The following is a 21,278-nucleotide window of genomic DNA, read 5'->3' on the forward strand; positions in this document are numbered from 1 at the left end:
AAGAGGTCTGCTTTTAGAAAGGCAGTTCTGTCAACAATGACAAATGATGAATATTTCATGTTTGGTCTCTGTTGACCATGAGATCATAGCTAAATAAAACTAATGTGTTTTAATGGCGCTGTTAAAACATCTGTGTGTTTAAAGAGTCTTGCATTCATGCAGCAAATGTTTTGTTGCAAGCTGTGTGTGTGTGTGTGTGTGTGTGTGTGTGTGTGTGTGTGTGTGTGTGTGTGTGTGTGTGTATATAATTACTCACAGGATAAAGAGGTCCTCTTCATTAGCCCCGCAGTCTCCATCAACCTCCTGAGAGTACAGCAGCAACTGCCTGCAAACATTGTAATTGCACCAACTCAATTAACAGCCTAAAACACATCATCGTGGAACATCAACACATTGCTCTCTGCATTACCCATCCAACCATCATCACGTGTGTGCTTAGTGTGTATGTGCATGTGCGTGTGTGCTTAGTGTGTATGTGCATGTGCGTGTGTGTGTGTGCTTAGTGTGTATGTGCATGTGCGTGTGTGGGTTTGTGCATGTGCGTGTGTGGGTTTGTTTGTATGTTTCTCTAAGTTTGCAGTAGTGTTCAAACAAACGCTGATGATTGTCTTGGTGTGTGTGAAAGTGTGTGTGTGGGTATGTGTATGTGTATGTATATGTATGTGTGTGTGTGTACCTCTGCTCGCTCAGTTTGCGGTACTTCTCCTTGTCAGCACTGTTGAGGCGGAGCAGAGGCTGCAGACTCTCTCTGTGTGTCCGCACATTCTGGTTGTCTATATACAAGTCATACAGCTCCTTCTTCTCCTCAAAGATCTTCTCCGTAGTACCTGCTCTCCAACACACACAGACACACACAAAAATGCGCGCGAACACACACACACAGTTAAAATGAGATCATTACTTGGAAAGCATGTTTGAGATACACTTTTTCAATTTTCTCTGACTCATGTTCTGCAGTTGTGCGTGACTACATAAGGACATTGTGTGTGTGTGTGTGTGTGTGTGTGTGTGTGTGTGTGTGTGTGTGTGTGAGAGAGAGAGAGTATTTTGAAAGTGTGCACTCACAGGCTACGTATGACAGCTCTGTCTCCAGGGCAGTGATGTCAGCCACGTTGATATAGAAAAAAGGGCGGAGCTCCGGCATCGAACCACCAATCCCAGGGATGGAGACGTTGGCAAGGCAACAGCAACAGTACACTAAGCAGTTATGGAATAAGTTGGCCAATGAGAACAGCGCACTTCCACGCCATGATAGCTAGACAGACTGAATTAACTGTAAGCAATAAAATAATAATGGCCGACATTAAATATGAATCAAAGGGGAACCTGCTCATGGAAACTTTTTGAGTTTTTCAGTAAGAAAAATAAGAAAGGGTGAAATGCTGCATTGGTGAATAAATGTCTAAGTCTGTGCTGTATATACCTCTGCACACAGAGGGTGTTTCTGTATTTACACATACACATATTTTATACAAGTCTGTGTGCCTTTTCGGTAGCCGGGCATGTGTGTGTGTGTGTGTGTGTGTGTGCGCATGCCATCACTGTGGCTGTATATAAATCTGTGTGTAAGGGTGCTTGTTTCACCTCTGTAGAGGAGTGTGTGTGTGTGTGTGTGTGTGAATGAATATGTGTCACCTCTGTAGCTTTACATGTGTATGTGTGTGGGTGTGTGTGTGGGTGAGAGAGAGAGAGAGAGTGTGTATGTGTGTGCGTGTGTGTCTCACCTCTGTAGCAGACCACACCAACCGGAGGTGGTGAGAAGATGAGGATGCGTTTCCTTAGCAGAGCGAACTTCCACAGGACCATGATTTGCTCTCCAAAGAACCGGATGAACTGAGACATGCACCCTGCCGGGTGAGTGATCTAAGGGGGAAAAAACATGTGCGCGCACACACACAAACACAAACACAGACACACACACACACACACACACACACACACACACGAAAATATTATAGTATGTTGGGGAGGCTGGTTCATTTCATTCTATTTGCAGCTTCCTGGTGTGAAAAAGTGGAGGTTAAAAAAAGATGTTAACCCACTAGAGTACCATCAGGACTACGCAGACACACACACACACACTGACCTTCATCTCGGGGTGCATGCAGCGATTGACCATGGTGGTGAGTGCACTGGTCGGACAGGAAGTGACCAGGCCATTTCCTCCTGGAGGAAGAATGGCCTTCTTATCCTCATAGAAGGCCTCCAGAGGAGAGTACTGGCCAGGACACTGCAGCTGGTGCCTGCGCACACACACACACACACACACACACACACACACAGTTTGACCAGCTTCTGTAAAAACACACACTCAGAGCAGTGTGTGCCTAAGTGTCAGTTCTCTGCACTCTAAGGAGTGCTGGTTCAACAGGATGTGTACCTTCTTGGAGTCAGTAGAACTGCATTTATTTGTGCTTTATCAACGAGAAGCTGGACTTACTGATAAAACATAAATAAGTCCAGGTTATCGTTGATAAAATACAAATAAGTGCAGTTATACTGCCTCCAAGGGTGTACACATACAGTTAAACCAGATAACTGACACTTTTGCAGCTTCCACACAGTTCTGAGTGTGTGTTTATATATATGTGTGTATAGCTAGTCTTATCTCTGCACACAGACTTAGATGTAGTTATTCTTACTTATCTTTTTATAGAGAAAGTTTTGCTTGACTCCCTCCTCTTGAGGGGAGAGTCATTAAAACAAAAAAGGCTGATAAAAAAAAAATCAGCAGCACATTTCATTCAAGGTAGTTGGGAGTCTACTCTGTAGAGTTGAAGGGTACATCAATAGCTTCAAGGCTCTAAAAGGCTTCCTTGCTATACCCAGCAGCATTCATTCCTGAGAGGAATAGGGCGTGATTGCACAAAGATCTGCTCTCCAAACTCTCTTGACTCTTCTGCGGCTTCTCTTACTTCACTTTTTACTGACCCTCTGCTACCGCTTCTGCCATTTTCTTCTGCGGTTTTGTCTAACTTTACATCTTACTGAGCTTTTGACTTAGAGTGAGGTTTGTTCCATGGTGGCCACCATCACAACTGACTGTCCTACTAGTTGCAGTCAGCCACGGAAACGAGGAGGTTGTTAGGATGTCCTCCCTGTGAGATCAGCCTGGCATTATAGCCCAACTGCTGGTGACTACTGACTCATTCCGGTGGAAACCCGGGGTTTGTATTTTTACTTCAGTGTTCTGACCCACCTCTACTACACAACTGTGAACTACTGTATGTTTAGCTCGAAAAAGTCAAATTATCGCTTCCCCTCTGAAATCACCTCATCCAAAGTTCCGTGCCATGATGATCTAGCATGCTGTGTGGGAAAGGCAGACTTGAGACATTCTCTCGTTGATAATTAATTCAGGTGCATCCCTTTACCTGGTATGTCCCGGCAGAAGCCTACGCTCTGAGGAACATATCACCACTCAACTGCATCCAAAATTCAAATCTCTATAAGATCCAGTCACCTCAGCCTAGTGAGTCAGCGCTAATGTTTAACAGATGAGCAGATACAGGAGAGAGGGAGGGATTAGAGGAGAAGAGAAGAGAGGAGAGGAAAGGAAAAAAGGAATGAGTGAAGGTGTGAGATAAGATGGGGGCGAGGTGGAAAGGCGAGAATGAGAGCGGAGACGACGAGCATCAGTACACCGCCTGACTGCATCATTACCATAGCGACTAGTCCTGCCAGAGAGCCGCACATATTGGGCCAGGCTTGGCCCGGTTCTGACGCAGACCAGGGGTGCGTTTCCCAAAACCATAGTTGCTAACCTGTTAGCTGCAACTTAGTTGGTTGGCAATGGGAAATTACATTGCAACCAACAAAGCTGCTGACTTAGTTAGCAACTATGGTTTTGAGAAACACACCCCTGCTGGATCAGGATCAGAATTGTTCCCGAGTCAGAAATAAATCCTGCAATGTGTGGAAGCTCCAGACAAATGGGTTCAGCCAATGAATGAGACTGGTAGAGTGGAGCTAAAGGTAGAGTTGATATTTAACAGGCACTTTTATCCATAGGGACACCAACAGCGAACAGCGGGTTTGGGAATCGAACCCAAGTCGACCGATTGTTAGACGGTGACATTACCGCTGCTCCTTAACAATGGCTAAACGGACAAAGCACCTGAATTCAAAAAGAGAGCCTGTGTGACAATCAGGTTTAAGGCTGATTTTTAGCTTCACCTGACTTTTAGACTGCATCACCTGGTGAAATGCCCTGGCTATTCAGTTAAAACCATGTTGAATTTCTTCTCATTGTGTTTATCCAGACAACGGTATTGATTCACTCACCGAACCTGGTTCTCCAGAAAATGCATGTAGCGGTAGAGCAGGGTGTACGAGGGAGACAAAATCCCCACGGACTTCATCCGTGCCCCTCTCTCCAGCTCACTCTCCACCGGCATGTTGGCAAAGCATGCCAGCCCAAAGTACGAGCCTTTCCGGAAGTATCTGGAGAAAGAGAGAGAGAGAGAGAGAGAGAGAGAAAGAGAGGACGCAGACCTAAAGTTTCCTAAAGTCATTCTGTGTCTCTGACCTTACACACACTTACATTTAGTCATTAAGCAGATGCTTTTATTCAAAGAAACTTACAAAATGACGAATACCATTTGAGCTACAATGCAAAGGAGACCTTAAGTAATAATTAATACTACAACGATAAAGTCTATTACCAGAGAATGAGAGTGCAGAAGTCTAACTTATCGCACAAATCTATACATCCTGTGGTGTGGCTGATTTACTTCCCTATCTAAAGACACAATTACTGAAATGATAAGAACATAGGATGACAGAGAAAATAGGATGACAGGAGACTGTGCTCGCCTCGCATGGACTCTTACATGAAATCACTGGCAATTCTGTGGGAGCCACTGGCCATGGACTTGAATTCCACCCCGTCTAAGTTCATATCCTGAGGAAGGCACCATTCCACCATGTTACCTGGACATGAAACATCATCAGCTGGCATTAGAGAGAGTGAGTGTAGAGAGAGTGTCTGCATGGCATTATCTATGTGTAGATTAGGTTATGGGGTTAATAATAAGATTCAGATATAATCTAAAGAGGTGTGTCTCTATTTTGCCCTACAATAGATGTTTTTTTTCTACTACTGCACAAAGAAGACGGAACTGACTCAACTTTCTTGCTAAAAACTCAGATGTGTGGAGACACAAAGGGGAAGTTAGGGAGAGAAAATGTAAGTTGTGAGTCACCAGAGTTCCACCATTATTGGACTGTAATGGCGTGACTCAAGAGAGATGGCGAGCGAGTGATTACTCAGTAATTACTTTTCTCAGACAGAGTACCTTTTGGGGAAAAAATGAACTGCTACTGTAGAGTTTGCTAGATTGAACTACATCATTAACATGTCTGGATGCACTAATGATAATGCACTAATGATGCACTTCTATGTGGATGCTGATAAAGAGGCCCACAATGAAGACATCCTTGCATGAACTTCCATACCTTTCATGCATCGATAACTTGCTCAGTGTAGGGTTACTCAGCATTTCACAGACTAGAGTTACTTTACTTAACGTTACAGAGAGAACTGTTTTAAGTCTTGAAAGACAGTGGACAGACAGAGGCTTCAGACAGTCCACCATGAGAACCTTATTCTGGTGAAGGCCCCAGAATTATTTTCTGCTAAATTTCAGTGAGACTTCAGTGAGAGTTTAATGCACAGACACTGAAGAAAAAAAGAGTGAATCAGCCGGGTTGTTTCAGGGCTGTAACTTCAATCTGATCTTCACACTTCTGGATGAGCTCACAGCCAGGAGCCATCCAATCTAATAGGCTATGTTTCACTAAAAGGTCACAAGCAATGATGAGCATGCTCTTGCATGTTCCCTGTGATGAGGGTTACTGGTTGTCTTATTCCAGGTACAATAACACACGCAATCTCCTCCATACTTCATCCTTCATACTCCACTCCTCACTTTTGGCAAAAGGATACTAAAGTGTCAGTTATCTGGAGCCAAAGATTCTGGTAGGCTAGTTGTGCCATGGGGAACTTACACCATAAACAATAATAAAAAAAACAGTCCCATGGGGAACTTACACCATACCGTAAAAAGGTAGTTGTTGTGAAAATTAGGCTACAGCAGGGCAAGAAGGCTATTCAGTCATGCTTGCGTTTTACTTCAACACTATGACTAGGCCTAAGTGAGGAAGAAGTATGAACTTAAGTGAGTCATTCCCGTTTACAAAAGTACTCTAAGTCAACAAGGTCAGTGCCGTAACTTGGGCTTTCCATCACTTCCACAGTGGATTCAAATGGATCTTTTTAAAGCGGCTCCACTATTTTGAAGTCAACAGCACTTGAGTTTAACAGGTGTAAAGGCGTCCGAAAGCTAATTAGATTGCTCCAAAACATAAAGCACATTAACTTAGAATTGATTATACCTGGCTAGCCCATCCCATACATATCCTGGTTAAGGGGATTTATCCTAAGTCCCTCCTCACCAAAGGCTGAGTAATAACACTGTTAACATTTGCCTCGTTTATTTTTTACATATCTTATTTGAACTGCGTGATGAAATGTTTTCTGGTAAGATAAGCACAGTGAGGCCAAACTTGCTACGGCTGATGTTATAGCAACGTCATGCTATAGGAGGCTATGTTGTCACACCTGCCTGCCCCACAACGTTAGCGGATCGCCGAATTATTTGTTTAGCTGTTTACCATCAGTCTCACCTGATCTGGTATCAAAGGTGACAACAAACACGGCGATAATTTGGTCCTTTTCCTCCCATCCGCGTACTGTACGGTCCTTAACGGACAGTCCCGGGAACGTACTGTCCTGCCCGGGGCTCTCAGCATCGCCTCCTAGTCCACCCTGCTTGGATGGCGAGCTCGAGTCCCTGCTAGTAACAGCTGCTACACCCGCCGGAGCCCCGGGACTGGTACTCCATCCAGCTCCGTGAATCGAGTTGTCCGCTGGTCGGCAATTAGACGGACTGGACTGCAACTCGTTTTCCTCCTGTGAAGACGGAACTGTCGGAACCGGTTCGGGCGGAGGAACCTCCTCCCAGTCCAGGAGCGGAGCGCGATCCGACTGCTCCACCATGGTGCTCGGCTACGATTTCTTCTAAGACGGAAACACTTTATGCTTCGTTCGATGTACAACAAACGCATGCAAACATGGGTAACGCGGTTGTAATGAAATAAAATATGGTGCGCCGATCATTCAAATGCAATTTTGAAATACCACAGACTAGGACTTGCTGTCACCCAGTGCTCCAACAGAGTGTTTTGATCACGTCACACACTTCCGCTCACGTGTTTTCTAGGCTTCATGGTTCACAGCTCAATATTTGAGTTTCTCTGCCCAGCATTGCATAAAGGGGTACGTGGCTACAATGTATAAAACAAATAGAACAAAAACAAATTCCACCGAATGGCAGAAAGTAGCAAGTTGAATACACTGTTGCAGACAAAAAAGGTAAACAGTATAGCCTAATGCACAAAGCAGTCTTCGCTATGTGTAGCCTATATTATGGCCTAGGTTTAGCGATAAATATCTGTTCACTGAACTTGATTATTTTTACACGTTTTAAAAACTGCGGCCCAAAAATCAGGTGCAAATAGAAACCCATCTAACGCGTGACAGGTGACGTAGGCTATTTTGATAAATCTTCCCTCCCAATTAACATACCTGGCGGGAACGTGGGAGTCAGGTGTGGTTGTCCATTTGGTGAGTATGGTGTGAAACCTCTTCATCTCATCACATTTTGCGTAATAACATATAATTTCTCACCAAGTAACTCTAAAACATTTCACAATTCAGAGACAATGTTTCAGATGTGTGTTTGGGGGGGGAAGTCGACAAGGCGGCACAAATAGTTGTTAGCATTTTTCGACAATTAAATTCTTTAGTACCTAAAGGCTCATGTCGGGTTGCCTAATCCCTTAAAACTCTGGTGACTGATGAAAAATAGCCTAATGCAGGATGTGTGGTCAATTAATAGCAGTACATCTAGAGACGGTAGCCACAGTGACATGGCTGCATCTGCTAATTTGTTTGGGTAAAAATGCCCCTTCATTACACAACTTATATGTAGCCTTGAATTACTGCAGGATTCCCATTCTATCAACAGTCTTATCACCCTGTAAAAATGGATGGCTTAGTACTTGTCCAGAAAACTTTTAATCCTGTTGCCTACACAGGGCCTTGTGCCAGTGCACCCAAGCAAGATTTATGAATCAAGATAGGTCTAGAATGTAATAGCAACAGATCAACACAGACTATGCTGAAATATCTAAGAAAGTTGCACACATTGTTATATGATCCTACATCTAGCAGACCATCTGGAGCAGGCATATGGCGCGTTCAGGTGACCGATTGCTGCAGCCCCTCTGCTTCTCCAGCTGTGGGGAGGAGGACAGCAGCGATAGCTCGTCGGAGGACTGGGCCCCAGTACGGAGGAGCCCTAGTTTCAGGAGGAGCCCCAACTGTAGCAGAAACCCCAACTTTAGCAGAAGCCCCAGCTTTAGGAGCCCTGTCCAGAGCCCGTCTTCGGCCTGCCGCACCCCCAGGGTCCAGCGGCACCGTCAACGCAGTATCACCACGTCTCCTACCTCCTTCCCCAGCTCGCCCATTCCTTACGCTGCCTGGAACAAGCTGAGGCTGTGTGAGTCACCCTACACACCGAAGGTGAATCTGACAAATCCACACCTATAGAGATGCATGCAAATGCATACAATGGTCACAAAAAGGTACAATACCAAAACACCCACTACTACACCCATTAGTTGGGTAGATGCAATCCTCTTTCTTAGCATCAGTTGATGGACTTGGTTCTATCCCCACTATAGATTCCACAGTAAGTCCCTCTGAAGTGGATCTCTTGTAAGATTAGTGAAATGCCTCAGTCTTGGGCTAACCACTAGCCAATACAATTTATAGTTATCTTAAGACTTGAATAAGCTTAACGAAAAACCTAAATCAACAATTTTGATAAATAGGCAAGTAGCTAAAGTTTGGGACCAAATCCTGTTAACATATTTGTTTCCATTAATAAACAAACTCTTAAGTTTGCGACAAATAAGACTCCACTCTATTCCACTTCAGTGTAGGCCTACGGGGAGGCCGTGGCCCACTGGTTAGCACTCCGGACCTGTAACCGGAGGGTTGTCGGTTCGAGCCCCGACCAGTGGGAACGGCTGAAGTGCCCTTGAGCAAGGCACCTAACCCCTCACTGCTCCCCAAGCGCCGCTGTTGTAGCTGGGAGCTCACTGCGCCGGGATTAGTGTGTGCTTCACCTCACTGTGTGCTGAGTGTTTCACTAATTCATGGATTGGGATAAATGAAGAGGCCAAATTTCCCTCACGGGATCAAAAGAGTGTATATATACATATACTTATTTTCAGAAATCCGCACCCTGACATTCTGGACAGTTTAGGCAGGTGACAGGACTACCTATATGAATTGAAGCAGAGCCCAAGGTCAGTCTAATGGAAATCTAATACTGTTAATGTAATTGTGTGGCCGGGGTGTCTCCTGCTCTAGAGTCTGCTGTCCAAAGCTGTCCAGCCCAGCTCCTGCAGCAGGCCTCCCAACAGCCAGAGGGCGCTACACTTCTCCTCCCGTGAGCCCCTCAGCCGTCTCCCCTCGGTCAACGTCAACCCCTTCACCCCCGACACCGTCCGCAGGAGCAGTGAGCACTACAAGAGGAAGAGCCGGTGGAGTGATGATGATGATGACTGCCATAGGTACTGTGGAGGATGGGGTGAAGAGCAGGGAACTGGAGACTTTTCATGTTTGTTCCCGTTGATGAAGTATAAGGCTTATTTATGTACTTTATTCAGGTCAAAAGATGCCCAGACTTCATCCGATGAAGAGTATTGTATGCCTCTGAAGGTATGGCTTAATGTTCATAGTAGTATGAATTTATGAGTTAAGCAGGCTAAAGATTTCGGTTTCAACCTCATATGTAATGGTCTCGATGAAGATTATGTTCTAATGATGAACTTGCCACTTATTTGTAGGCCTAAATCTATCCATTTTTATTGTCTCACTTCAATCATTTTAGAACTCTAGTCTTTGACAGCTGATTTGTGTCATCAAATAATCTTTGGCCCTTTCTCCTCTTAGACCTTGTTTTTCTCCTAACTTCTCTCGCCTCTCCCCTGTCTGTGTGCGTGTGCTGCATCGTCACCAGAGACCCGCTGTGCAGGCGCTGATGCTCTCTCGTTACGAGAGCGAGTTCCTGGAGCTCGGGCGGCTGGGCGCGGGCGAGTTTGGTGCCGTGTACAAATGCGTGAAGAGGCTGGACGGTTGTCTTTACGCCATCAAGCGCTCCCGCCACCCTCTCGCCGGCTCCGCCAATGAGTGAGTCACGCACACACGTCTGTGCTACTGAGCGTGTGACGGGATTACACTGCAGATGTCGTCATTAATAATAAATAAATATCTGCCATCATTTCCTCTGTCTTGTTTGCTTGATATACTAAAGTGGAGAAATAAAATGTTGCGTATTTGGATAAAAGAACCTGCAGCGTTTGTTCAAAACTGAAGCTTGTGTACATGCCATTTTTCTCCTCTGTGTTTTTGTTTGTTTGTTGTGTAGACAGCTGGCTCTGAAGGAAGTGTATGCCCATGCAGTGTTGGGCCACCACCCACACGTCGTCCGCTATTACTCCGCCTGGGCAGAGGAGGACCACATGATCATTCAGAATGAATATTGTGATGGTAGGCTTATCACACATACAGGCTTTTTCATCATATAGATAGACTACACAATGTGACTGTTTTTTTATATGTTAGTTTATATAGTGTATCTATGTGATTGAATAATGATTGTCATATAATCTTTTCACTGAGTATTATAGTAGACGTATGGATGCATGGGCATCATGTGTTGGTGATAAGGTTCAGTAGCACTTCAGTGGTAGTGTTTAATTCTGTTTACAAAAATGTGCAATGCTGAGTAATGTCAAGCGTTATGGTGTCTGTTTTCTGTGTTCCCAAACAGGTGGGAGTCTCCTGGATATCATGACAGAAAAGGAACAGCAGGGGGAGTACTTTAAGGAGCTGGAGCTGAAGGATCTGCTGCTGCAGGTGTCCATGGGCCTGAAGTACATCCACAGCTCTGGCCTAGTGCATCTGGATATTAAACCCAGTAAGTCACAATCATGGTCTGTTCTAGGCCTTTTCTTCCATCTATCAATCTCGCCAGTTTCCACTTTACAGCCTTATTACTGTAGAGGGAGATTTCCAGCTTTACTATTTAAATTAGCTACCCTGAAAAATACCTAGGAATACAGCATGTATTGTATACACACTAAATGTTTTGTTTGTAGTGGTTTAAGGAAGCATATGTTGTGTACAGGCAACATCTTTGTGTGTCTGCGACCTGGCTCTAGTGCAGGAGGAGAGGGGGACAGTGAGGAAGAAGAGGATGTGTACCCTTCATCAGGCGTGGTTTACAAGATTGGTAATGTATAGTGCTGATTTTAGTTCATATGCCAATTATCAGGTGCTCACCTGGCAAGTCAGACCCCATATCGGTGGATGAGCAAACCACTGTTGTGAAGTGTTTACCTGATTTAAAAAAAAAACTAAAAAAAACATCTAAGTATTTTAGTATTTATTTGTATAGCACAGTGGCCACTCAAAGCACTTCACATAGACATGCATAAAGACAACGTAAACACTCAATATTAAGTCCATGGTCATTGGCCAGTGATGATTCTCCTGATGTGAACAACACAGGAAAATGGTGTTCTTGAGCAGGCTAGGCAACATGTGGCGATGTCTTACCTGGTGCTGGTGTTCCTCAGGTGACCTGGGCCATGTGACGTCCATCTCCAACGCCCAGGTGGAAGAGGGAGACAGTCGCTTCCTGGCCAAGGAGATTTTGAATGAGGTAAAGGAGTTGGTGCTGACAGGGATTTAGCAAATAGCTGCTGCTTATAACCGACAGCTTCTGGATGTAGATTGGACCAGTTCTAAATTAAGCTGTTATTCTATAGCCGCTACTTTCAGTCTTGGCTAGTCACTAGTGCACTTTTTTTTCACCAGTAAAGAGGAAGAACCCATTTCAATGCTATAAACGTCCTCTTAATTCAGGTTCTTGGGGCTTGTTTAAGCAGAGGAACCCTCATAAAGGCTTCGTATAAACTTACAATAGACTCTTTAGAAATGCACAACCAGCGGTCTACTTTGGTTGGGACTGGTTCTTCACCAAGCCTTGAGTTTATTGAGATGAGTCTGTGTCACATGCTTCCAGGTTTGCCTCTACTGTAGTTCTGAACTCTGAACTGCCTCGTTCACTCTGCCTGCAGGACTACCGCGAGCTGCCCAAGGCAGACATCTTTGCTCTGGGTCTGACGGCACTGCTGGCTGCTGGCGCCCCACCGCTGCCCCAGAATGGAGATGAGTGGCACCGCCTGCGCCAGGCTCTCCTGCCCGTCCTACCACAGAAGCTCTCCGCGGCCTTCTCCAGTCTCCTACGGGTAGGTTCAATAAGTTCACTAAACCCAGAGTGATTCCTAAACCCAAATGCAATTGCTGTTAGTACAAATAGGGATATATGTGTGTGTGTGTGTGTTCCTATAAATATGTTCATGATGGCATGTTTCTATGTGATGACTGTCCATTTACTGTCTTCTGTCTGTCTGTCTGTTGTCTTTGGTATTTATTTAATACAGTAGGTTTCTGGTTATTTTGTTTGTGCACTAGGGCCTGCTGGACCCCGATCCTGTGCTACGTCCATCTGCGTCTGTGCTCTGCAAACACCCTTTGCTGAGGAGGGAGCGGGCTGGCAAGATAGCTGCAGAGCTGCGCAAGGAACTGAACGTGGAGAAGTTCAGGACTGCTATGCTAGAAAGGTCAGTCAGGGGGTTCAAAGATCAAGAGGTCAAGCATTAGGGCTTTAGTATTGAGATCTAAAGGAGCACAGATCCAGTTGTATTAAACATCAAAAACCACAGTGTAGTTTTGTTCAGGTTTTAATGGTCAGTACACTTACAAATGAAGAACAAGTGCATTGGTGCCCCAGAGTGGAAATGTGATTGAAATCTTTGCATGTGATGTTGCAATAGCTGAACTGTGCAAGAGTTCGACCTGTTCAATACTCAAATGTCCAGAAGGGGGAAGTATTGTCATTAGTTATCAGGCTTTCAGTCAGGTAGTTGATCTGAGCTGAGGACAATGGACTTGTCTGTAACTGCTGTAAATGTTAGTTGGCTGTGCTCCACGTGGACAGGGTTGTACAGCCAGAGCTGCGTGTGCACACTGCTGTTAAAGAGACAAAGATTATTTAATTGGGTGAATGTCATATCTGACATTCTGTTGGTTTAATTTTGATATGGACGTTTCACAACAATCCGAAAGTGAGTGCAGAAATCTGCTAGCAGATGTTATACAAGTGCACAGAAATGGCTGAGGGTGAGATGGAGGACCCAGACTGAAGCATAGGACATGTGCAAGCAACAGTGCAAGCTGGTACATTTGAGAACAGACACCGTTTTGCACTGGAGCAGAGCAAATTTGTATGCAATCGGGGGCTAATTAAGAGACAAAAGGTAGGATTTGATGGAAAACATGGCAAAATATGAAATCAACAAAATCCTAATTTTATAATACTGCAATATTCATGTAGACTGCCTGCCCGCCACTAGAGAATGATGATCCTTGTGGACAATGCTCTCATATAATCAAGTGTACTTTCATAGCCTGACGTAGCCATACTCAATTCTAGTCAGTTTGACTGACTTCCAGGCTAGTACTTTCATGATCTAGTCGTGTAAAATATTTTTTCTATGTTTTGTCCCTCTACAGGGAACTAAAGGAGGCCAGGATGGCTGCATTGTCTCCCCAGCAGAGTGCTACATCCATGAGCCACTGTGACCAAACAGGCCCTCTACCCAAAAAAGGCCAACGGCTCGTGGGCCGAAATGCTTCAAGGTCCGTGAGCTTCAGCGGCCTGAGGCGCTGAGTTCTCTTTTTAGGGCATTGTGGGACTTGTGGGTTTTTAATTACAAAGCTCTTATTGTGTATGCATATCTGAAAATACAGCTGCCATAGCTGGCATAGTGGGACTCTACTCAAAGAGTGTGTATTAGCATAGCTATTCACCAGATTGCACGAGGAGTTGGAAATACGGACACGTAGCGTGTTACTGATATGCCGTGATGAATTGATGTGTAACACTGTGTTTTAATCACTGAGTGGGTTTTTGAGTTTTCCCTGCTTACATGTGCTGCTTTGTTTTTATATAGTGTCCATTTTCCATTCATGCCTCACTGGAACCTTGGCATTAGCAACTGTCCACTCTTGCAGACCCGAGAGTGGCCTGTAACTTTTGACTGAAATGTTTTTTTAACCGTGTAAATATACTGTAAATAAATTTTAGAGTTGTATCAGGATTCTCTGAAAAATCCTTTGTGTTCAGTTTCATCCTGGTATATTCTGATAATGGAAAAAGGGTTTGAAAGAAGGAAGGCTGATGTCACAAAGGGGATTTCCCCAGACAACCAGTTAGACGTTGATACAAGTGTATCCTCAAGATATATGCCCATGTAGGATAAATGTGTGCATGTTGTAGATTTGCACAGTTTGCACACATGCCTTTTTAAAATTCAATATAAATGCAAAATAGAACTCTAGACCCAGGAGTTTTTGTTTAGTGCCTCCTAAGTGTTTACATGACGTGTAAAATGTGCAATAGGGTTTTTATTATTTATTTATTTTTAGCATGCCTTCCATGTCATTCTCCAATTTAAGCATTTTTGCAGCTTGGAAAGTTTAGTAGGCCTACTAGTTACAAGGATACAAGGAAATTTATTGTCACATGCATATAGTTACTGGAAGTAAGAAATGCAGTGAAAGTATGTCTGGTGTCAGCCTATTTGTGCATTTATGGGGGGGGGGGGGTAAAAAGTGCAGTAGAAGAGGGGTTTAGTAGATTAAGTGGCAAGGGCTGCATAAGAAAGATAGGGGAGGATTGGGATTGGGGGGCACCAACAAGGAGCACCCAAGAGCAACAGGGGCAAGGAAAAACTCCCTTACCAAGGAAGAAACCTTGGGGAGATCCACGGCTCAAGGGGCTAACCCAACTAACAACTGGGGGTGACAGGGGAGATGGGATAGTGGGCCAGAAAGGCTAGGCAATCAAGGACATGGGTAGATAGATGGAGGAGAAATCAAAAATGATAAATAAAAAGTTCTATGGAGATGTGCAAAAGTTGGAGAAAGTCAGATGTGTGTGTGTGTGTGTTTTGACGTGTGATGAAATAAGAAAATAAATAAAAGGTCTAGCATAGAGAGAGGGATGTAAAAGTGCTAAAGGTCATGTAGGTGTGTGTGTGTGTGTGGGGGGGGTCATGAGTGCAAATTCAGTATAGTGTGAATTCGTATGAATGTGTGCAAAGTCAGTATAGTGTGAGTTCAGAGTTCTGATGGCCTGGGGATAAAAACTTCTGAGTCTCTCAGTTCTGGCTTTGTGACTACATAGGCGTCTTCTTGATTTCAGCGGTAGGAATAATCCATTGTTAGGATGAGAAAAGTCCTTCAGAATCTTTTGGGCTCTTAGGAGTACTCTTCTGGAATCTTGTAGAGCAGGGAGTTGAGTTCTTATAGTACGTTCAGCTGAGCGCACTACTCTCTGCAAAGTACTACAATCTCTAACTGTGGAGTTCCCATACCAGGTGATGATGCTACCAGTTAGAACACTCTCAACCGCTGAAGTGTAGAAGGCCTTCATGATGGATGTAGAAACTTTGAATTTCCTTAGCTGACGAAGGAAGTAGAGTCGTTGTCTGGACTTCTTCGGAACATATTGAGTTCATGTTAAGTCTTCAGTAATGTGGACACCAAGGTATTTAAAACTTGTGACTCTCTGCAGGTTGCCCGCTGATCTTAAGTGGGGTGTAACTGTAGTTCTGCTGCTTCCTTCTGTAATCCACTACCCTTTCCTTGGTTTTATTGATATTCAGTGTCAAGCTGTTAGATTGACACCACTGTGCCACCGCAGTTCCTCGGTTGGGTGTTTCGTTTGAGTTTTACTTCGTTACATCCGTCACATTTACACTTTGAAATGTTATGTAATAGCACAATTATTTGCTAGATAAACAAAAACTATTTATTTAGGTGTAACCAGAGAATGTCTAATAAGGGGTGTAACTTTCAGACTTCACACTGAGGAGAACGTTCGGCATATAGTACGTCATTTTCCTTCTGGCGCGGAACTTTAAAAACAGGAGGAGCTCATTGGGTTACATCACACTGACTTGACGTTTTCATCAAACTTGGTAAACACGAGAGACCGAGGGTACGTTCACGGGTATGACAAACAGTTTTGAACATACCGAACATTACAATGTAATTCCTTGTGGGATGTAACGACGCAGTGTTTCTGGTAGAATATGTGTAGCAGTTAACGATTCAGTGAAGACTATCGATATAAGCTATAACGTTTAAGTTAATGTTTGTTAACTTTACTGACTGAAGTCAGTTAACATTAGCAAACTGAACTTTAAGAAGTAACGTTAGTGATGTTACACATTCACGTAAAATATAACGTTAATACCCAAGTTAACTCCACTAAACTTGCCTAGTAAGATTGAAGAACAAATACAATACAACGTTACATGGGAGATTGTGAACGATTTCCTGTTAAGATGGATAACGTAAGTGCTAACTGTTAACGCTAACTAACATTGTTAAGAATGACTTGGCGGTTATTTTCGCTGTATATCTTTTAATGTTGGATCTCATACATTTGCCCAAAAACTACTGCTGCGGAGTAGAGGGTCGAAGCGGAAGATCTTTGGAGTAGCAGCTAACGGTAACTTAAGTTAATTTAGGCTGTATAGGCAAGTCGTCAATGTTAGTTGGTGATCAGGCTAACGTTACACCTGATCATATTTAATACTACGCAAGACCGACAGTTATACGCTAGCAGCTAAACATTAAAGATAGCAACTACTGTGTACCTATTAACGTTAACGATCACGTTTATTATTTTAAGTTGTGCCTTTGTTAACTGTCAAACAAGATGACGTTAAGAAAAGAAATGGACATTAATGAATGAATTCCAAACAACTTATTTTAGAGACCAAGGTTTGCCAGCAACACTGGGACAGGACCAGCATGGACGCTACCGGAGATGCAAACAGCTTGCTCGGTACATCCCTGGTCTTCCTCACGTTCTTGCAACAGAAGGGTTGCCAAAACGATGACCTTGAACGAGAACTATCAGACTTGAAGAGGGACTTGAAACATGGTCAAGATATCAACTGCAACGGTATTGGGCTCGTGTGTACCGACGGCTCACTCAGCGGAGAATTGCACAGTGGGGATGACGGTGAACTTCAGACAGATGGACACTCGCCTACTGTCCACCTTCAGATGTTCGTACTAGACCAGCATCCTCATGTGCAGGCGCCACCACCAGGTGAAATGTCTTAGTGTACGATGCAATCTGTGACAGGTCAGCCACACAGTAGGAAGCATGTTGTACATCCAAACTTTTTGTTTGCAAAGAAACAATCTGAACATGCTGATTGGCTGCAGTGCACTACACAGTGCCACAGTTCAGTGCACTTCCTTTGTCACTGAAACCAAGACACCACTACATCACCACAGTGTCCTCCACTCGCCTCATGTTCACCTTCAGATGTTTGTACTAGACCGCCATCACCAGGTGGAGGCACCACCAGGTGAAATGTCTCAGTAGTGTACGATGCAGTTTATGACAGCTCTACAGTACTGTAGGTTGTTCTGTAGTGTTATTGGTTTGCCTTCGCTCTTTGTGACTATGACTGAGGACAGTTCTGATTATAATTTGCAGTTCCAGTCCCTGACCAGGCTCTGAGGGACATCGCCCAGGAGTTGATCCAGATTGCAGACCAGTTGGAAAATGATGTGATGGCCCATGCAACAAACAGACTCTTGAGATCCCTGCAGAATTCTGAGAAAGAGGTGCGTGGTTCCATGCTAGGGCAGGTTTAGGGATCAGCTTGTCTCATTTTAGTATTGTAATCGGTCTCTTTTTTTTGAACTGACATTAAGATCTATGACCAGTACTGAATACAGGTGCATCTCAAATAATTAGAATATCATGGAAAAGTATTTTTTTGCATTTATTTCAAAAAGTTAAACTTTAATATTATCTAGATTCATTACACATAAAGTGAAATATTTCAAGCCTTTTTTTGTTGTTATTTTAATCTTGATTATTCTCTAATCTTGATGATTACCGGGTTACAGCTAATCAAATCAAAAATCCAGAATTTCAAAATATTAGAATAATACATTTATGATACAGAAATGTCGACCTGAGATGAATTCTAGTCAGCTAATTAAGTCAAATGGTTTCCTGAGCCTTTAGTCTCTCAGTCTGTGCAGAGAAATGATCTTATTTACAATATAACTTTTTTTCTTGAGATGCACCTGTACTTTTTCTGGCTCTAGTGTGGGAGAGTTCCTACAGTAGGAACAGAATGTCGTTGGGGTGCATGGGCCAACTTCTTGGTCTTTGTTTGCTGGGAAATCACGTGTCCAGTGTTCTATTTGGATGGAGTTGTCTACTGCTGATTAAGGTTCTCCAGACACACTGTTGCTCTGTATCAGCAGGGAACAGGGAAGTGCCCGAATAATATTGTTTAGCAACATTGCTTAGAAAAATTGTCATCATGTGTATCTGTTTGGCAGTTAGATAGACCTGAGTGTATACAATCTATGTGTTTTCTAGGTGTGCACAAGCAGAACAAAGTATGTTTTAAATGAACACATGCTGCTTAAAAACATACAGAATATTTTGTACTTCTTTCTGTGAGAAGTGTGTTACTGTTTGTGTGGGTTCACACCTATGACAGTGTGTTTGCATGTGTTTGTATAGAACTGGAGTAAGCACCTGAAGCAGGCGGTGGAGCAGGTGCACGTATCTCTGCGGTCTGGCACCAGCCTTGGGGATCTCCCTCAGGAGCGTGTGACACTGGCTCTCTCCCTCTCGCTCATCAAGGCTGTGTGTGAGCACACCCCGCGCTTCCTCCGAGACCTCTTCCACATCTGGCAGCAGCAGCACGTAAGGTGACCCCCACCTCACCACCTGACCCAACCCAAAGACCAAATGAATGCCATTGTAACTCAGGTGAGAGACCAGTCCTTTCTGACTCTTGATTCCAACATGAACAGTATATTAAAGCCTAATACTTGGTTATAGTTGTTGTCCAATATGAAACAAAAGAGGCAAAGTTAAGAGTGAAATGTTTTCAGTGAATGTAATTCCAGGAAGTGAATGTCTGTTTTGGATGTCCTTATTTTTCTACACCTATAGATCAGTTGTGCCTTAAATCACTCATTTGCCCTTAAACCTGTGCATATTTTCCCCGACTTTAAATGCAGACTGTATTCACACCCCTTAACACAAGCAGAAACACATTGCACAGGATTCTCACTCTGTCAGATGCAGAATTCCATGACTTTTCCCTGACAAACAAAAACTGAATTTCCATGACCTACCATACAATGAATGGTACAATATACAGAGAAAAGATTTCAGTGCAGCCACGTAACATTCAAGAATCTTTTGCTTTTTTAGAGGGAGATGAATAAATGGGCGTTGGATAAGCAAAGTTAGGCTAGGCATGGAAATATATTTGTATTTATGTATTTTGGCAAATACATTTTAAACTGCTAAAATAAAATTCCATGACTGCTCCAAAAATGTATGGAATAGATAGACTTTCCATAATTCCATATTCCAGAAATTCCATGACCTGTGAGAACCCTTATTGCATGAATGTCCCTTTTACATAATTGTGTAGCTATAAATACCTTATACATAGGAATGCATAGATGGTGGTGGCTTTGATACGTGGCACATGACAAAAGAATTTGGTGCTTTATTGAACCTGAACCGTAATCTGAGCACGCAAACCACTTCCCTAGGTGGTTTAGGAAGGATCTCACCACATAACCTTGCAGCGTAAATCCTGAAGCACAGTAATACTTCCCCGACAAGGACCCTTCTAGTTTGACTAGTATAAATACTACTCAAATTAGTTTTTCATTTGTTTTGAAGAGGAAGGAATGGATTGTGATGATTGTGATGGATTGTAAGGTGTGCCTCAAAATGTTCCTTTTACATTGACTCTTATTTATCTTTCTTGATAGGGGATGACCACTGCCATCTTTGCTGTTCCTGGTTCCGTCCAGCTGAATTTCTGAACATATTTGCCGTCTTCTTCTTTTGCTTAAACATGTTGTGTGAAAGAAAGGGAACAGTGAGAACTATGAAATAGAAAAATGAAGTTTTGTTATTTTTGTACTATTTGTATTTTTGGGATTAAAAAAAAAAGAGTGCCATAACTAATGCATTGAAGTGAAGCCTGTTAATGCTTTTTAGTTAGTAACAAGTCTCAAATCATGTGACAAGACTTGCCAGAAGTTTTGGTGTCATTATAACAGCCTTAAGAAGTTTCCAGAAGAAATTTTGTGTACAGGAGAAAGACACAGCATAGTCACACAGATACACTGCAAACTCTACAGTTTTTTCCTTTATTTTTTCCTTTTTGTTTCAAACCACACAGACGCACATACTGTACAGTAGGAAACATATTGTACATCCAAATTTACAGTAAAACTGTTTCCAAAGAAACAATGTGAATATGCTGATTGGCTGCTGTGCACCACAGTATCACGGTTCAGTGCACTTCCTCTTTCACTGGAACCAAGACACCAGAGCCCTCCAGCAGCAGTCCTACACGTGCAGGGAGTGTGTGTGGTGTGTGTGTGGTGTGTGTACCATTCTGTCACTAGTAGGTTTGTTAACAAGTACCCGTCAGCTCAAGATTTGAATGTGTGTGTGTGTGTTTCTACTCAAACCTTTTAAAATTACCTTTTTATAATACAAACACTATGATACATACAGTGGGGGCTACACCAGGTGTGCAACTGAAACGTGCTGTTCGCAGAGTGTGTGCCACAACAATTAGCTTTCACTATTACAAATGGAACTGGCTGCATCAGATGTGAGAGCTCAGCACAAAAAGAAATGAGACCAGTCTTAAGTAAAAAAAAACACTTCAGTTGTGCTTCTGGTGTAGTCTGGCTGTCGGGCCTGACATTTAAAGTAGTCACTCTTTTTATCTCGTTCCTGTAATCAAAACTGATGCACGGTATTGCAATCACGCGTTCACTTCCTCATATGTAACAAATGATTGGGCACAGAAGACAGGTGTGATTGGAAAATAATATGAAATCTACCCCCATACTGCCACATGTCTAGCTTATTTGACACACCAGATAGCAGTTGATTTAGAAATGGAACATTTTG

The 21,278-nt window shown here is 43.3% G+C and overlaps 3 protein-coding genes across 10 annotated transcripts in view; 2 read left to right on the forward strand and 1 right to left on the reverse strand.

Annotated features, from left to right (window-relative positions):
* Positions 1-7,362, reverse strand: part of dennd11 (DENN domain containing 11) — a 28,211-nt gene extending 20,849 nt beyond the window's left edge. For all 3 annotated transcript variants that reach the window (XR_007195041.1, XR_007195040.1, XM_048256919.1), the window contains exons 1-8: positions 6,688-7,362; positions 4,833-4,932; positions 4,285-4,443; positions 2,087-2,243; positions 1,725-1,863; positions 1,066-1,197; positions 677-827; positions 257-325 (exon numbers count right to left, since the gene is read on the reverse strand). Coding sequence is in view for 1 of the 3 variants with exons in the window: in XM_048256919.1 (XP_048112876.1) it covers positions 257-325; positions 677-827; positions 1,066-1,197; positions 1,725-1,863; positions 2,087-2,243; positions 4,285-4,443; positions 4,833-4,932; positions 6,688-7,060 (1,280 nt within the window). In the remaining 2 variants the exon portion in view is untranslated. The remainder of the gene's footprint in view (positions 1-256; positions 326-676; positions 828-1,065; positions 1,198-1,724; positions 1,864-2,086; positions 2,244-4,284; positions 4,444-4,832; positions 4,933-6,687) is intronic.
* Positions 7,363-7,593: 231 nt separating this feature from the next.
* On the forward strand, positions 7,594-14,358 carry wee2 (WEE2 oocyte meiosis inhibiting kinase). Its single transcript, XM_048256915.1, has 12 exons — positions 7,594-7,687; positions 8,294-8,647; positions 9,503-9,705; positions 9,802-9,853; positions 10,155-10,324; positions 10,563-10,684; positions 10,968-11,114; positions 11,325-11,429; positions 11,776-11,861; positions 12,280-12,450; positions 12,677-12,825; positions 13,778-14,358. Exons 2-12 carry the CDS (start codon positions 8,315-8,317, stop codon positions 13,932-13,934), a joined length of 1,695 nt encoding a protein of 564 aa, XP_048112872.1. The 5' UTR covers positions 7,594-7,687; positions 8,294-8,314; the 3' UTR covers positions 13,935-14,358.
* On the forward strand, positions 13,879-20,315 carry bida (BH3 interacting domain death agonist). Of its 6 annotated transcripts, XM_048256941.1 has the most exons (6): positions 16,290-16,626; positions 16,747-16,784; positions 17,052-17,393; positions 17,790-17,920; positions 18,840-19,091; positions 20,117-20,315. In XM_048256941.1, the coding sequence occupies exons 3-5, from the start codon at positions 17,090-17,092 to the stop codon at positions 19,032-19,034; spliced, it is 630 nt and encodes a 209-aa protein (XP_048112898.1). In that variant the 5' UTR covers positions 16,290-16,626; positions 16,747-16,784; positions 17,052-17,089; the 3' UTR covers positions 19,035-19,091; positions 20,117-20,315. The 6 variants fall into 6 exon arrangements, with proteins under 6 accessions (XP_048112893.1, XP_048112895.1, XP_048112894.1 ...); XM_048256936.1 differs by lacking the exons at positions 16,290-16,626; positions 16,747-16,784 and adding an exon at positions 13,879-13,903; XM_048256938.1 differs by lacking the exons at positions 16,290-16,626; positions 16,747-16,784 and adding an exon at positions 16,141-16,268.
* Positions 20,316-21,278: the final 963 nt, after the last annotated feature.

Source organism: Alosa alosa, chromosome 11, assembly GCF_017589495.1.
Source record: "Alosa alosa isolate M-15738 ecotype Scorff River chromosome 11, AALO_Geno_1.1, whole genome shotgun sequence".
Taxonomy (NCBI): Eukaryota; Metazoa; Chordata; class Actinopteri; order Clupeiformes; family Clupeidae; genus Alosa; species Alosa alosa.

Excerpts from the sequence above, each read along its gene's own strand:
- wee2 (XM_048256915.1), top strand. The coding sequence starts at position 8,315 with ATGGCGCGTTCAGGTGACCGATTGCTGCAGCCCCTCTGCTTCTCCAGC. Across the intron at positions 9,854-10,154 it reads AGTATTGTATGCCTCTGAAG|AGACCCGCTGTGCAGGCGCT; the intron begins GTATGGCTTAAT and ends CATCGTCACCAG. Across the intron at positions 11,862-12,279 it reads CCAAGGAGATTTTGAATGAG|GACTACCGCGAGCTGCCCAA; the intron begins GTAAAGGAGTTG and ends CTCTGCCTGCAG.
- bida (XM_048256936.1), top strand. Across the intron at positions 17,394-17,789 it reads TGTGCAGGCGCCACCACCAG|TTCCAGTCCCTGACCAGGCT; the intron begins GTGAAATGTCTT and ends TATAATTTGCAG. Across the intron at positions 17,921-18,839 it reads TGCAGAATTCTGAGAAAGAG|AACTGGAGTAAGCACCTGAA; the intron begins GTGCGTGGTTCC and ends GTGTTTGTATAG.